Source organism: Camelus ferus, chromosome 1 (genome assembly GCF_009834535.1).
Source record: "Camelus ferus isolate YT-003-E chromosome 1, BCGSAC_Cfer_1.0, whole genome shotgun sequence".
Taxonomy (NCBI): domain Eukaryota; kingdom Metazoa; phylum Chordata; class Mammalia; order Artiodactyla; family Camelidae; genus Camelus; species Camelus ferus.
Genome location: NC_045696.1, coordinates 107705184 through 107721061, shown reverse-complemented (window position 1 = coordinate 107721061; position 15878 = coordinate 107705184). Strand labels below are relative to the sequence as shown.

At 41.6% G+C, this 15878-nt stretch overlaps 1 protein-coding gene across 2 annotated transcripts in view; it reads left to right on the top strand.

The window, feature by feature from the left end:
* Window positions 1-14627, top strand: part of PCCB (propionyl-CoA carboxylase subunit beta) — a 52681-nt gene extending 38054 nt beyond the window's left edge. For both annotated transcript variants that reach the window (XM_006182816.3, XM_032487982.1), the window contains 5 exons: window positions 11427-11534; window positions 11786-11886; window positions 12278-12376; window positions 13227-13326; window positions 14311-14627. In XM_006182816.3, the coding sequence (XP_006182878.1) occupies window positions 11427-11534; window positions 11786-11886; window positions 12278-12376; window positions 13227-13326; window positions 14311-14432 (530 nt within the window). In that variant the 3' untranslated portion in view covers window positions 14433-14627. The remainder of the gene's footprint in view (window positions 1-11426; window positions 11535-11785; window positions 11887-12277; window positions 12377-13226; window positions 13327-14310) is intronic.
* Window positions 14628-15878: the final 1251 nt, after the last annotated feature.

Here is a 15878-nt window from a genome sequence, read left to right as displayed (position 1 = left end):
AATTAGATTATAACTCACCCACTAAACTGAGCTCCATGAGGCCAGGGGTGTTGGTGTCTTACTTAGTTTTATCCCTGGTGCCTTCAGTCGTGCCAGGTACCTAGTTGGTACGTGACGAGTTAACAGCATCTTGCTGTGTCTGTGCCTCACAGCTTTCTGGTGATGTGGCCAGACCTGGTCACGGCCGGGCAGTGGGGACTCTTCCATGGCTGTGCTCTGGGTGGGGTTGGGGGCTCTGGATACTGCTTCCCTCCTTACTATTTTCCTTTCTTTGGTTTTGGTTTCCTTTGAATCCCTGTGTGGGATGAATACATCCTCCCTTTTTGACCCAACTTCATCTTTTATTTCTGCTATGGCAGTTTTTTCTTGTCTTTAGAAGAAGGTTTTTAAAGATGTTTTTTATTGTGGTGAAATACGTTTAACATAAAATTTGCCATTTTAACCATTTTTAAATATGCAATGTGGTGGTGTTGGTTACATTCATAATGTATGTAGCCATTACCACTGCAGTCTCCAAAATTTTTTCAAATCCCAAATAGAGACTCCCTTTCATCCTAACCCCAGCACTGGGTAATCTTAATCTACTCTCTGTTTCTGTGAATTTACCTATTCTATATATGCCATATAAGTGGAGTCAAATAATATTTGTTCTTTTGTGTCTAGTGTGTTTCACTTAGCATAATGTTTTCAAGGTTCATTTGTATTGTAGCATATATCAGAACCTTATTTTGATTTTTCATGTCTGAGTAATATTCCATTACATGTATATCCTACATTTTGTTTAATCATTTGACTGTTGATGGATACTTGAGTTGTTGGATATTGCAAATAATGTGACAATGAACATGGTGTACAAGTATCTGGTTGAATCCCTCTCTCCAGTTCTTTTGGGTGTATACCTGAATTGTGGAATTACTGAGTCATATGGTAATTTTAGATTTACTTTTTAAAGGAAATATCACACTTTTCCACAGTGGTTGCACCATTTTACATTTTCACTAGCAGTTCACAAGGGTTCCAGTTTCTTCATACTCTCGTCAACGCTTGTTATTTTCTGGTATATTTTGATAATAGCCAACCCTAGTGGGTCTGAAGTATTTTTTCATTGTAGTTTTCATTTATATTTCCCTAATGATTAAGGATATTGAGCATCTTTTCTTGTGTTTACTGGCCATTTGCATATCTCTGGAGAAATATCTATTCAAATCCTTTGCTCATTTTTAATTACTTGAAGTTTTTTGTTGTTGTTGTTGTTGAATTGTAGGAGTTCTTTGTATATTTTGGATATTAAACCTTTATCAGAATAAATGATTTGCAAATATTTTCTTCTGTTCTGTAGGTTGTATTTTCACTTTCTTGATAATGTCGTTTGACACACATAAGTTTTAACATTTTGTGAAGTTTAATACTCTCTCTCTCTCTTTTTTTTTTGGTTGCTTATGCTTTTGTAGTCATATCTAAGAACTTATTCCCAAATCCAATGTCATGAAGGTTTCCCCCTGTGTTTTCTTTTAGGAGTTTTATGCTTTCAGCTTTTACATTTAGCTTTGATCAATTTTGAGTAGTTTTTATATATGGTGTGAGTTAGGGGTCCAGTATCTTTCTTTTGCATATAGAAATTATCCCAGCACCATTTGTTGAATAGACCATTTTTTTCTTATTGAATATACCTCGCCTTTTTGTCAAAAATCAATGGGCTACAGATATATGTGTTTATTTCTGGATTCTCAGTACTGTTCCTTTGGTCTACGTGTCTCCATATGCTACTACCACACTGTTTTGATTACTTTAGGTTTGTACTTTAGTCTTTTCATGTTGTTGTTGTTTCCCAAGATTATTTTGGCTTTTTGGGGCCCCTTGCAATTCTGTCTGAATTTGACTATTGGCTTTTCCATTTCTGCAAAAAAGGTTGTTGGAATTTTGATCGGGATTGCATTGAATCTGTTGATCACTTCATATAGTACTGACATCTTAACAATGTTAAGTTTATGAACACAGAATGTCTTTCCATTTATTTTGGTCTTTTATTTCTTCAACAGTGTTTTGTAGTTTTTGCTGCACAAGTTTTTAACCTTTTGGTTAAATTTACTCTTAAGTGTTTTATTCTTTTGGATGCTGTTGTAAATGGAATTCCTTTCTCAATTGACTTTTTGGCTTGTTCATTATTGGTGTATAGAAAGACAGCTATGCAACTGCTTTTTGTTTGCTGATCTTGTAACCTGCAGCTTTGCTGAATTCATTAGCTTTAGTAGCTTTCTTGTGGATTCTCTGGGGTTTTCTATTTATAGGATCATGTTATATGTATATTGAACCACTTTTGCATTCCTGGGGTATGTCCCATTTGGTCATGGTGTATAATTTTTCTTTAAAAAAAAAAACAAACCTTCATTTTTTAGACCTCTTTTAGGTTCACAGTAAAATTGAGAGGAGACTACAGAGAGTTCCCATACATATCCTGTTTTCATACATGCACAGCTTATCCTGTTATCAGTATTCTGAACCAGAGTGGTACATTTGTTACCTGCCATTTGCAGCATCATACAGAGTGATTTCACTTGCCCTAAAACTCCTGTGCTCCTCCTATTCATCACTCCCCTCCCCCTAACATTGATAACCTGGTGACCCCTGGCAACCACTCGTCTGTTTACTGTTACCATAGTTCTCCTTTTCCAGAATGTCATATAGCTGGAATCACAGAGTATGTAGCCTTTCCAGATCATCTTCTTCCACTTAGTAACAGGGAAGACACTGGTCTGAAAAGGTTATATACTCTGTGATTTCAGGTTTCTTCCACGCTGTTTCATGGCTTGATAGCTCATTTCTTTTTAGCGTTAAGATTAAATTGTCTGGATATACCACAGTTCATTTATCTATTCAGCTACTGAAGGACATCTTGGCTACTTTTTTTTTTTATTGTGATACTTGGTTTATTGGGGTGCTCTTGAATTGAATTTGCAGTATCTCCTAAGTATGCCTGTAGTTTTATTTCATAGGCCAATATTACCAGTGAATGAATATTTAAATAAGATGGAGGTACACTGACTACCCCATAATCCTACAAGAAAGTTTATCCAAGAAGAAGATGAATGTATTTTGAAGAAGGAATCATTCACAATTATTATGGATACAAAAGGACACGTTTCCATTTAACCAGGAACAAGTGTAAAGCAATAATAGCTCTTGAAATTATTGCACATGTTGTGATCAGCTAAGATACTAAGTGAAAACATGAGGAAGCAATAATGCATTTAAGGTAGTGATATATTATTATCGTTTAGAAATCATATCAGCAGATTATTAACGTAGGATTACTGAAAAAATACCTGTTAGAGATAATGTAATAATTTTTGAGAAAGACTCAAAGGACATAAGAGCTCATCTAAAAGCTTTGGAAATACGGTATCTAAATAAAATGAAATAGATTTTTTTTCTTAACAGCACCATTATTTATAATTGCCACATCTTGGCTACTTTTGAGTTTTGGCAGCTACAAAAAGAGCTGCCAAAAACGTTCTTGTGCAAGTTTTCGTGTGGACATAAGTTTTCAACTCATTTAGGTAAACACGGAGGAGTGTGATTGCTGGCTCGAATCGTAAGAATATGTTTAGTTTGTAAGAAACTACCAAACTGTCTTCCAGAGTGGTTGTACTAATTTGCATTCCCACCAGCAGTAGATGAGAGTTCCTGGTGTTCCACATCCTTGTCAGCTTTTGGTGTTGTCAGTGTTCCTGAATTTTGGCTGTTCTGATAGGTATGGAGTGGTATCTTGTTTTAATTTGCATTTCCCTGATGATATGATGTGGAGCATGCTTATTTGCCATGTCTGTGTTTTCTTTGGTGAGGTATCTGTTTAGGTCTTTTGCCCATTTTTTTATTTGGGTTGTTTTCTTTTTTTATTTTTGTTTTTGTTTTTTTCTTTGAGGTGGGGGAGGTAATTTGGTTTATTGGTTTATTTATTTATTTAATGGAGGTACTGGGGATTGAACCCAGGACCTTGTGCACGCTAAGCACATACTCTACCACCGAGCTATACCTTCCCCCCTTGGGTTGCTTTCTTCTTGTTGAGTTTGACCTAAATAGAAAGGCAGATGGAGGCAATCTCAAAAATACGAGTTTACTCAAGAACAGCAGAAGGAACTGCAGTTCAGAACAAGCAAATTGTAGCAGGCCACCAGTGAGAGTGTTGAGGGTTTGGGGCAGGTTGTATTTATGGACAGGAAATGTTAAGAAGGGAGAGTGCAGTTAGAGTCAGTTAAAATAAAAAACAAATAGAGACCAGTCCTTGAAAGCTTCCTGAGCAGGCAAAACTAGTCCAGTCACATAAACGAAGCTCAGTTCAGCCCACTTTATGAGACCAACTCGACCTGGGTCATCTCCCGTTCATGAAACTTCCCAAGGTTGATATGAGACATCTCCTGATCAATCCCCCATCTGAGAAAATTTCAGCATTATCAGTTTTCTGTAAATCAGGCATTTAAGGGAAATCACTTTCTTAGTCTTTAAGTTTTGTCTTTCTGAGGGCACATGTGAGATTCTCCTTTATATCCACCAGTTCTATTTTAGATTGAAATTCTTTCACAAGTTTTAAGAGTTCTTTGTATGTGTGAGATAGCAGTCCTTTATCAGATGTGTATTTTGCAAATATTTTCTCCTAGTTTTTGTTTGTCTTCTCACTTTCTATATGTCTTTCACAGAGTAGAAGTTCTTAACTTTAATCAAGTCCAGCTAGCCAAGTATTTCTCTCATGGATCATGCCAGAGTCACTTAGGTTTTCTCCTATGTTATCTTCCAGGAGTTTTATAGTTTTGTGTTTTATATTAAGTCTGTGGATGCATTTTGAGTTAATTTTTGTGAAAGGTATAATGTCTGGGTCTACATCAGGTTTTTTGCATATGAATGTCCAGTTGTTACAGCACATTTGTTGAAATGACTTTCTTCCATTGTATTACTTTTGCTCCTTTGTCAAAGATCAGTTGATTATATTTATGGAGGTCTATTTCTGGGCTCTCTATTATGTTCTATTGGTTTATTTCACCAATATTGTCTTGATTACTGCAGATTTATTATATGTCTTGCAGTTGGGTATTATCAATCCTCCAAGTTTTTTCTTCTTCAGTATTGTGTTGGCTAGTCTGGTTCTTTTGCCTCTCCATAAACTTTAGAATCAGTTTGTCAGTATCCACAGAATAACTTATTTGGATTTTGATTGGAAGTACATTAAATCTGTAGATCAGGTTGGAAAGAACTGACCTTTTGACAATATTGAGTCTTTCTATCCATGAACATGGAATAATTCTCCACTTATTTAGCTTTCTTCATTTTGTTCATCTGAGTTTTGTAGTTTTCCTCATACAGATCTTGTATTTTGTTATATTTATGCTTACATATTTCTTTTTGTGGGGGAGTGTGCTGATGTAACTTGCATTGTGTTAGTTTCAATTCATTGCTGGTATATAGGAAAGTGATTGACTTCAGTAAGTTCACTTCGTATCCTGCAGCCTTGCTGTAATTGTTCATTAGTTTCAGCTGTGTTTTTGTTAGTTCTTTAGGACTTTTTATATATACAGTCATGTTATCTGTGAACAAAGACAGTTAGATTTCTTCATTCCCAATCAAAATTCTATCTTTTCTTGTTTTACCGTATTAGCTAGGACTTCCAGTACAATTTTGAAAAGGAGTGGCGAGAGGGCACTGTTCTTGCCTTATACCTGATCTTAAGTGGAAAACTTCTAGTTTTTCACCATTAGGTATGATGTTGTTAGCTGTAGGTTTTTGTAGATGTTTATCAAGTTGAGAAAGTTCCCCTGTGTTTCTCATTTGCTCAGTTTTATCATGAGTAGATACTGGATTTTGTGAATGCTTTTCTGTGTCTATTGATAGGTTCATGTGATTTTTCTTCTTTAACCTATTGAATTAATGGATCATGTGAATTGTTTTTCAAATATTGAATCAATTTTCATACTTGAGATAAATTCCACTGGGAAGGTAGTGTATTTTGGTATGTTGTTGGATTTGATTTGCTGAATATTTTGTTGAGGATTCTTGCATCTGTTTGTGAGAGACATTGGTCTGTGGTTTTCTTCCCTTGTAATGCTTTTGTCTAGTTTTCATATTAGGGTGATGATGGCCTCCTAGAGCGAGTTAGGAAGTATTTCCTCTGATTCTGTCTCCTGGAAGAGATTACAGAGAACTGATGTAATTTCGATTTCAGATGTTTTGTAGAATTCAGTGAACCTTTCTGGGCTGCATTTGTTTTTTAAATCATGTAAGAAATTAAAAAAACCCACACAATTTCGTGTTACAAACAAAAAATATAATAATACTGTCTTTTATATTTCCCCATGTAACTATCTCTTCTGGAGATCTTCATTTCTTCATACAGTTTTGTGACACTGTCTAGTATTCTTTCATTTCAACCTGTTGGGACTCCCTTTACCATTTCTTGTAGGTTGGGCCTACTGGTAATGAACTCCTCAGCTTTTGTTTATTTAGGAATGTCTTAATTTTTCCCTCATTTTGGAAGGACAGTTTGTGAAGTAGAGAGTTTTTGGTTGACGGTTTTATTCTTTAAACACTTTAAATATGTATTCCATTGTCTTCTGCCTTCCAGGGTTTCTGCTAAGAAATCAACTGGTAATCTTACTGAAGGTCCTTTGTGTGTGGATGAGTCACGTCTCTCTTGCTACTTTCCAGATTCTCTTTGTCTTTTGATAATTTGACTGTAATGTGTCTCAGTGTGGGTTGTGAGTTTGTCCTACTAGGAGTTATAGTTTCTTGGATTTGTAGCTTTACGTCTTGTGCCAAATTTGAGAAATTTTTGGACATTATTTCTTCAAGTAATCTCTCTGCCCTTTCTCTCTCCTTCGGGTGCTGCCTTGCTGTGTAGGTTGGTTCAGTTGATGGTAATGCATAGGTCCCTTATTCTCTGTTCACTTCATTTTTTTCATTTCTTCCTGCTCCTCAGACTGAATAATTAAAAATTTCTTATCTCCAGGTTTCTTGGTCCTTCTTCCTGCTGCCCCAGTCTTGTTGAACCTCTGTAGCAAATTTTTCATTTCAGTTGTTGCACATTTCAGCCCCAGAATTTGTTTTGTTCCTTTTTGTAATTTCTGTCTATTGATGTTCTTGTTTTGCTCATACATTGTTTTCCTGATTTTTTAGTGCTTCCTGTTTTTATCTCCTTGAGATTTAAGACAGTGGTTTTAAAGTCTTTGTTTAGTAATTTTGTGATCTGCATTTCCTCAGGGATGGATTCTTTTAATTTATTTTGTTCATTTGAATGGCTATACTTTCCTGTTTGTTTGTATGATTTGTTATTTTTTTGTTGAAAACTGAACATTTGAATGTTACGATGTAGTAACTCTGGGACTCATAATCTCCCGTTTTTCCAGAGTTTGTTGTTTTGTTGATTGTTGAATGCTGTAGTAGTCAAGTTGTCTATGTCTTTTCCCAGCTATTTTTGCAGAGGCTGTATTTCTTGCTGTATATAGTGACTGAAGTCTCTGTTCCTTAGCTTGGTTCCAGCTAGTGTTTTGACAGAGATTACCTCGAACTCCAGGTGCTAAAACAGACAAATAAGAAAACACCTCTCCTGGTCTTTGCAAACTGACTCTGAACCGGGGCTCTCCTTCAGCATTTAGCCAGACTTAAAATGAATTTAGGGATCAACCCAAGGTTAGCGCCTAGGGCCTTCTCATGTCTTTTGTAATGTTACGTTTTCATTTCTATTCATCTCAGGGTATTTTCTAATTTCTCCCTCTCAGATCTTTTCAGAGCATGTGTCTGGCTCTAGCCATACCTGTGTCTTCCTGAAGTCCCTTGTATGCCCGAGTACTCTGGAATGCCCTAGTTCCCCTGCCTCCATCCCCACCCCCTCCAAGAAATCCCCTTTCTTCCTGGTTGTTTCTTCCCAGGCCTCAGGTGATCTCAGCTGTAACCTTTTGCCCCAGATGCCTATAGGTTGCTCTTTTGCCTTACAGTGTTTTTGAGCAGTGCTTGCCCCTTTTCTGGCCTAGGTGATTTCTGAATTAGGTGAAGAGACCTTTGATCTCGCATCCATCTTTCAGGTAGCCCCTAGACAAGTTAGAACAGACCAACATGGTGATTAGTGACTGAGGTCTTCTTTGCTTCCTCTAGAGCCAGGGAGAGTGTGGGGCAAGTGTAATTCAAAATACCACAAAGCTTTCCTTCAGCTTTTAAGGTTCCTTTTTCTTGATCCAGCTTTTACTTAGGTGTAAACTTGTGCCTGTTCCAGAGTTTTGATAGAGTTGGTTCTGACAGTTTCTGCTTGCTTTTTGATGTTTCTGTTTGAGGACAGAAGCATGGTGCTGCCTACTCCACCATTTTGTTGTTTTGAGAAAGTGTTTAAGTTAGAAATTTACACACACTGAAAATGCATTTTGTTCCTACAGTAAATTCTCAACTGTTCACGTATCTCTTTAGTTCCTCCTCTTAGCAGCGTCTGCCCCTGGCGTGGACTTCACATGATTTCCTGTGTCTGCTCAAAGATGTTTCTTGTCCCATGACCACACCTGCAGGTTCTGGCACCCTGCAGTTCTGGTGTGCTTTCACGAGCTCACTTTTTAAGAAACCGCTTGGCTCCTTCTGGAAACTTGATCTGCAAATACCTAGAATGTCTGTCCCAGGGCCACCCCAGACTTGGCTGGAGTCTGACTACTCGGTTCCATGGTGGGTCCTTGGCTTCCCTCTTTCTTGGCTCATTAATTCTTTGTGATGTTTATGATGTGTCCAAAAGGCAGCTGCAGAGGTTCACGGAGGAGGCCTCTGGTCTGGTTCTCATTTCTTCCTTGAGGGAAGTAACCAGGGCCCAGCGGGCATTCTGGGTGCTGGGTGCTCCGACACGCCTGGGGCCAGGGCCCAAGATGATGAGGCCGAGTCCTGGGACCTGGGCCCGCTCTTGGAAGCTTGGGGCCATAGGTTTCCCATTTCTGACTGTGTTCATTTCCTCAGTGATTGTGTCCTGTTTTGGTTGCACTGCTTGTGTTTTTCTTCCTGTTAATTTTCACTCTTGCCTCTGTATATTTTGAGCTTTCTCCCTTTAGGATTGTCTTCATCCTGATACTCATCACTTACATTTGTTATTTCAGGTCATTAACATAGATTTGAATAGAGAAGGAGGAGAGGAGATTTAAAACATTTTTCTTGAGTTGTAATTTACACACAATAACATCACAGCTTTTATGTGCTCATTGGGATGGCTTCCGGCAACTTGACAATTGTATACAGCTCTGTGAGCACCATCTAAAACAAGGTATAAAACACTTCTGTTATTCCAGAAAATGCATTTGGCAAGAGGGAGGTTTTGCCTGTTACTATTTTTTGAGTTTATCTTTTTATTTTTGATTTCTAGGGTTCTTTATATGTTCTAGATGTGAGTCCTTTGTCAGTTACAGGTATTTTAAATATCTTTTTCTGGTCTGTGGCTTGTTTATTTAATTAATGGTGTCTTTTGACTCACATTATTTTAAAAAATTAGTAAAGTTCCATTTATCAGTGTTTTTACTTCTGATTAAAACTTTGTGTGTCCAAGAAATCTTTGCCTACTACAGGGTTTTAAGGACAATTCTATATTTCTTTTAGGAGCTTTGTAGTTCTGGGTTAAGATCTATGATCCATTTTGGGTTAATTTCTGTGTGTAGATTATAGATTGAAACTGGAGTCTACTTTCTTTTTTTCCATACAAATATTTAATTGTTCCATCGTCATTTATTATAAAGACTTGCTTCCCACAATGAACTGTTTTGGTGCCTGGTCTAAAATCAGTTGTGTGGGTCTGTTTCTTCACAGTTTGTCCTGTTTTGTTGTTTTTGCCTACCTTTGTAACTCTCCCATATCGTCTTGGTTACTGTAACTTTATAGTTCTTGGTGGTTCTCAACCAGGGGCAGTTTCACCATCCGGGGAGCATTTGGGAATGCTGGAGACATTTTTGGCTGTCATGGTGGGGGTGGGGGGAAGGCGTGCTGCTGCCTCTGGTGGGTGGAGGCCCGGGACGCGGCCGCGCACCCTACGTGCAGAAGTCAATTCCCCGCAACAAAGAATTATCCTGTCTGAAATGTTGGCAGTGCCGAGACTGAGAAACCGCGCTTTTGTGAGTCTTCAAATCGGCTAGTGCAAGCCTTCTGATTTTGCTCCTTTTTTTTAAAGTATTGTTTTGACTATTCTGTCTCCTTTGTATTACCATATGAATTTTAGAATCTGTGTGTCAGTTTCTACAAAAGAATTCCCTATGGTTTTGATAGAAATTGCTTGAAAATACAGATCTGTCCAGTATGCTAGCTATTAAACTTTAAATCTAAAATAATTAAAATAGTGTGAGTAATTAAAATTAAATCCAATTAGAAACTTAGTCCCTTATTAGTCATATTCCAAGTGCTCAGTCCCCACATGTGGCTCCCATGTCGAATGGCACAGCCAGAGAACATTTCCATCAGTCATAGAAGGTTCTTTCGGACAGCACTGTTGTAGATCAGTTTGGGGATTGATTTATTCTGATCCATGAGTATATCGTTTTGTTTTTTTTTAATAGATACTCTTTATCAGATAACGGAAGTTCTGTCATGCTTCCAGTTTTTCATTATGAATATTGGGTTTTTCTCAGATGTTTATATTTTTTAAGGTGACCATATGATTTTTCTCCTTTATTTAATAACTTCATTGCTTTTTGCATGTTAAGCCCTGAATTCTTGGGTTAAACTGCACTTGGTCATGGTGCGTCAGTGTTTTTATATACTGCTGGATTTGATTCAGTGATAGCTTAGGACTTTGGGCATCTGTGTCCGTGAGGGATTTTGGTCTGCATTCTTCTCTCATCTCAGTTTGGTATCAGGCAAACTCTGGAAACTGTTCCAGGAGGGGAATTTACTAGTAAGTGAGCTCTTGTAATTGCCACTTTGTAGATACCATCTCCTTTAACCCTTACAACTGCGGTAGGAGGTGGTAACGTCCGTCCTTGTCAGGTGAGGACTCTCAGGCTCAGAAAGGTGACTTCCCAGCTCACAGCTGTGAGTGGTGGAGCCAGAGTCTGATTTAAAGCTGCTGGCACACTAAGACCAGCCCCTGAATGATACCTCCCACTGCTGGCTCCAGGGACGAGGCCAGCTGTGTGTCAGGTGGGAGCAGCCCGTCTGTTTACAAGGCAGAGACTGGCTCCCTGCTCTGGGCTCTGCTCCCAGCAGGAGACCCCATGCCCTCAGGGCTGAGGCCACTCCTGGGCCGTCTGGCCAGTGCCAGGTGGGCTCTCCTGTCTCCCCTGTTTCTCCTGGAGTGTGGCCCCTTTACCGCTCTCTGATGAGGAAACTTTGATGCCTCTGAAACAAGCTCTGCATGGCTGCTGAGGGCACGTTCCTGGTGTGGGTGGGACTGCAATTGACTGGAAGCTCAGCCTGGACGGTCTTTGTCTTTCTAGGATGCTTGGACATTAATTCATCTGTGAAAGGGGCTCGTTTTGTCCGGTTCTGCGATGCGTTCAATATTCCCCTCATCACTTTTGTTGATGTCCCTGGCTTTCTGCCTGGTAAGTTATTGACAGAGGGGGCCTGGAGAGGTGGTTTTGCCCAGTGAGGGACCCCCTTTATTTGGAGATCTTGCAAAGTTCCCTGAGGATTTGTGCCTTCTCTGTATTTCTGGGTGTCTGGAAGACGGGGTTGTGCGAGGGGTGGCCCTCTCTGGGCCCTTTGGGGAGTGGGGAGGCCTCACAGCTGAGAGTGGCAGACGGACCTCATGAGGACCTCTGTGGGTGTCTGGTAACTCTTCCTCACGCCCCAGGCACGGCGCAGGAGTACGGGGGCATCATCCGGCACGGCGCCAAGCTTCTCTACGCCTTTGCTGAGGCGACTGTGCCCAAAGTCACAGTCATCACCAGGAAGGTGAGGCTGCTCCCGCGGGCGGCTGCCAGCCCACACTCCCAGCAGCAGGGCCAGGAGTTGCAGCCAGGCTGCAAGGAGGAGTACACCTCTCTCGCCCTTATAAAGATGTCTCCAGGACAGAATCACAGCCCCTCAGACATACCTGCGGGGATTATCTCTGGGAACTGGGAGCAGCGGTGGGGAAAAGCCGGGAGGGACAGTGAGCACTAACTGTGCCAGGCCTGTGGGCTGTGCCCCGTGTTGTCTGCCCCGGCTGCGTGGCCTCACGGACATGGGCCCAGGAGCCAGGGAGGGCTGCTCTTGCTCTTTGTCCTCATTTCAGTGGCTTCTTGGGGACTGAAAGTGACGTGGTCTGGTTGACTCAGGCTCTGACGTTCAGCATCTGTTGTAGGCCTATGGTGGAGCCTATGATGTCATGAGCTCCAAGCATCTTTGTGGTGACATCAACTACGCCTGGCCCACAGCAGAGATCGCAGTCATGGGAGCAAAGGTGAGGCCTCCTGCTCTCCCTTCTCCTGGATTTTTCCAGTAGGAGCTCCAAGCACAGCTGGGAAATGCTGGAGGGTGGCCAGGGCCTCTGGGGTGACCAGGGCTCCAAGGGTCTAGACCTTGGCAAGGCCCCTCTGGGCCTCCTTCCCTCTTCATACCCAGGTGGGAGGAGCCTGGAGTGGGTTTGAGATGTCAGTAAAGGGGAGAGGGCTGGGTCATCTCCCAGGGAGGGCCCCAGAGCTGCTGCTTTTAGCCCATAGAGGCCGAAATGTAGTCCTGACCCCGGTGACTTTGGGTAGGGTGCTTCCTGTTGCGGCCTGCTCCCCACTCCTTTCCTGCTTTGAAATAGCTGTTGGGGTTGAACCAGGTAACTCCAGATGCCCCCCTCCCCAAGCTGACGTTTAGGGGTTCTGACACAAAGGCTTATCTTTCAGTCTCCATTTTTCTACATTTGCAGTTCAATCTGCCCACATTTGGCCACTGAATTGTGTCCTTTGGGCTCAGGATAGTGAAAAAGGGAAACAGCATTTTGCTTCCCTGGATGAAGGGACCATGGATTAACAGTGGGAAATAGGCCTGCACATCTTGGGCTCAGGGAAGGATAAGTGCAGTTGGAGAGAGTAGGACAGAACCTGGGCTGCCCGTCCCTGCGGCCGGCCACCGCTGAGCATCCATCACAGCCCCCGGGGTGCGGGGGTTGGGCCCTGGCGGTGTCCACCTGGAGCTGGTGCGTCGCTTTCTCCAGTGCACTCTGATTTACCTGGACGGGAAGCACGCCCAGTGAGGATGAGCGGAGGGAGGCCTGCCCAGGGCATGGCCCCCGGGTCGCTCACTACGTCCCCTCCCGGCAGGGCGCCGTGGAGATCATCTTCAAAGGGCACGAGGACGTGGAGGCCACTCGGGCGGAGTACATTGAGAAGTTCGCCAACCCCTTTCCTGCAGCCGTGAGAGGTCGGGCCCGTGGCGGGGAGGGCAGCTTCGCTCAGTTGTTGGGTCATTTGCTGCTTATTTTACTCCAGGAAGTCTGCCTGTGCCCTTCCAGTTGCATCTGGAAACTAGGGAGGGTTGGCTGATCCCTGGGCAGCCGTCGCTTGGGGGCAGCGGGCCTGTGTGGGCTGCTTTGTAACCAGGATTAGAACAACAGGGCCGAAGTGGCTTCAGTTCCTAGTGTTGTTCCAGTCACCCAGTACTGTGAAAAATCAACTCAGAACAAAGCGGCTGAAACACCCCACTTCCCCCTCTTTTTTTTTTTTCCCTTTTTCCTCATAGTTCTGAGGGTCAGTGATTCGGTCTAGGCTGAGCTGGGTGGTTCTTCTGCTGGTCCTGCCTGGGGTCCGTCAGGCAACCAGCAGCCTGACTGGGGCGGAGAGTGCAGGATGGCCTCGCTCACCTGGTTGGTGCTGGCTGTCAGCTAGACTGTGTCTGCAGGGTTTCTTACTCTCAGGGAGGCTAGTCCACGCTGCTTTACGGGGTGTCCCGAGGACGGCAAGAGGGCGAGAGGGGAGGCTGCAAGGCGGCTTGAGACCTGGGTTTGGAAGCTGTAGTGTTACTCTTGCCACATTCCGTTGGCCAAAGCAAGGCCGGGTGAAGAAACACAGTCCGCTGCTTGGTGGGAGGAGTGGCAGAGTAACATTGCAAGAGGGGCTTCCGTACAGGATGGGAGGAATTGTGGTGATGTTTTAAAAAGAAAAGCGCATTTTCTTTGTTTTCTATTGAATTCATCTTGGTAGGGAGGGGGTCGGATTTTCCTTTTCTTGCCGAGTGTTCCTAGGCCAGAAGTTTGGGACCTGCCAGAGGAACGGGGGGCTCCTGGGATCAGCCCTTCTCCTATCCAGCTGGGCCTGGCTCACACTGCTGGCCCAGGCTGAGCACAGGACTGCGGGCTGGAGCACCTGGGGATGCGGATGATCTGCTGCCTTTTCTATGCTTCACCAGGGTTTGTGGATGACATCATCCAGCCTTCCTCCACACGCGCCCGGATCTGCTGTGACCTGGATGTCTTGGCCAGCAAGAAGGTGCAACGCCCTTGGAGGAAACATGCAAATATTCCATTGTAAATGAATCAGGGAAAAATTAACCGGGAGCTAGTCACTGCCTGGCTGTTCGCATCCATCCCTGCCTTTTTGCAATCATGATATCTGGGAACCTAAATACCAGTAAAACTTGGAATGGCTAAGTTTATTAAATTCTGGGAAGATTTCATTTGCGCCTTACTGTAAAATTATTTGGTTTATTAAAAATCTTAACTGGCATTTTTTGAGAATAATTTCTTTGTGGTAGAAACCTGAAAAATCAAAACTGGAAAGTAAATACCACATATCGTCACCTAGAGCTGACCCCTATTTGACATCTCTGTGTATTATTTTCCTTTCTTTCCCCAGGAGTTAATTTTTTTCTCTAAAGGTAAAATGAGCTTTTAGAGCAAAGTACCTATCTGCTTAGGCTTCAATTTTCTTACTTCAAAATGGTATAGTATTTAAATACTGTGCCTTGTCCTTGAATTCCTCCAGGAATTGTTGAGGATTAAAGGAGAAGTTTGGTGTTGCGTGTCTCTGCCAGAACAGACGCTCAGGGGAAGGCATAGGACCCTGTACCAACTTCTTTCCAGAAATGTGTTCTTACATTTTAAAATGTTTATTTTGGAAAATTTTAAACTTTCAAAAATGTTGCAGGAGTTGTATGCCTTCACCTAGACTCTCCAGTTCTTAACACTTTCTACATTTCATCTCTTACATAAATATATCATTATTATTTATATTGACCCACTTAAGTTACAGAATCATGACCTGTTGTCCCCCAAAATGTCAATGTTTATTGCCTTTGAAACAAGGCTCATTGTCTTACATAGCCTTTCACGACTTTGACATTTTTGAAGAGTGTTGAGCAATTATTTTGTAGATTGTCCCTCAGCTTGGGTTTTCTGATTGTTTATGGGTATTTAGATCCAGGTTAGTGTAATACACAAGACTGTTCTTCCCTCGTATCACATTAGGAAGCACATGTTAGTTTTTCCTATTATTGATAAAATTGACTCTGATCCCTTGGTTTAAGATGGTGGCAGCAAACGTTACAGCATTTGTAATTTTCTCTTTGTGCTTGATAAGTAATCTAGGGGGCATTCTTTAGGCCTGTCAACACACTTTCATCCAGTACTTTTAGTATCCATTGGTGATTCTTGCCTCAATCAACTATTCTATGTTGGTTGTAAAATATTATATTTCTAACCTTATCATTATCATTATTTTTTAAAATATATTTTTATTGAAGTATATAGTTGGTTGACAATGTTATGTCAGTTTCTGGTGTACAGCACAATACTTCAGTCATATAGGAACATACATATATTCATTTTCATAGTCTTTTTAACCATAAGTTGCTACAAGATAATTGATTATAGTTCCCTGTGCTATACAGTATGAACTTGTTTATTTTATATATAGTAGTAGTGTCTGCAAATCTTGAATCCCAATTTATCCTTTCCTACCCTCTTCCTCCCTGGTAAC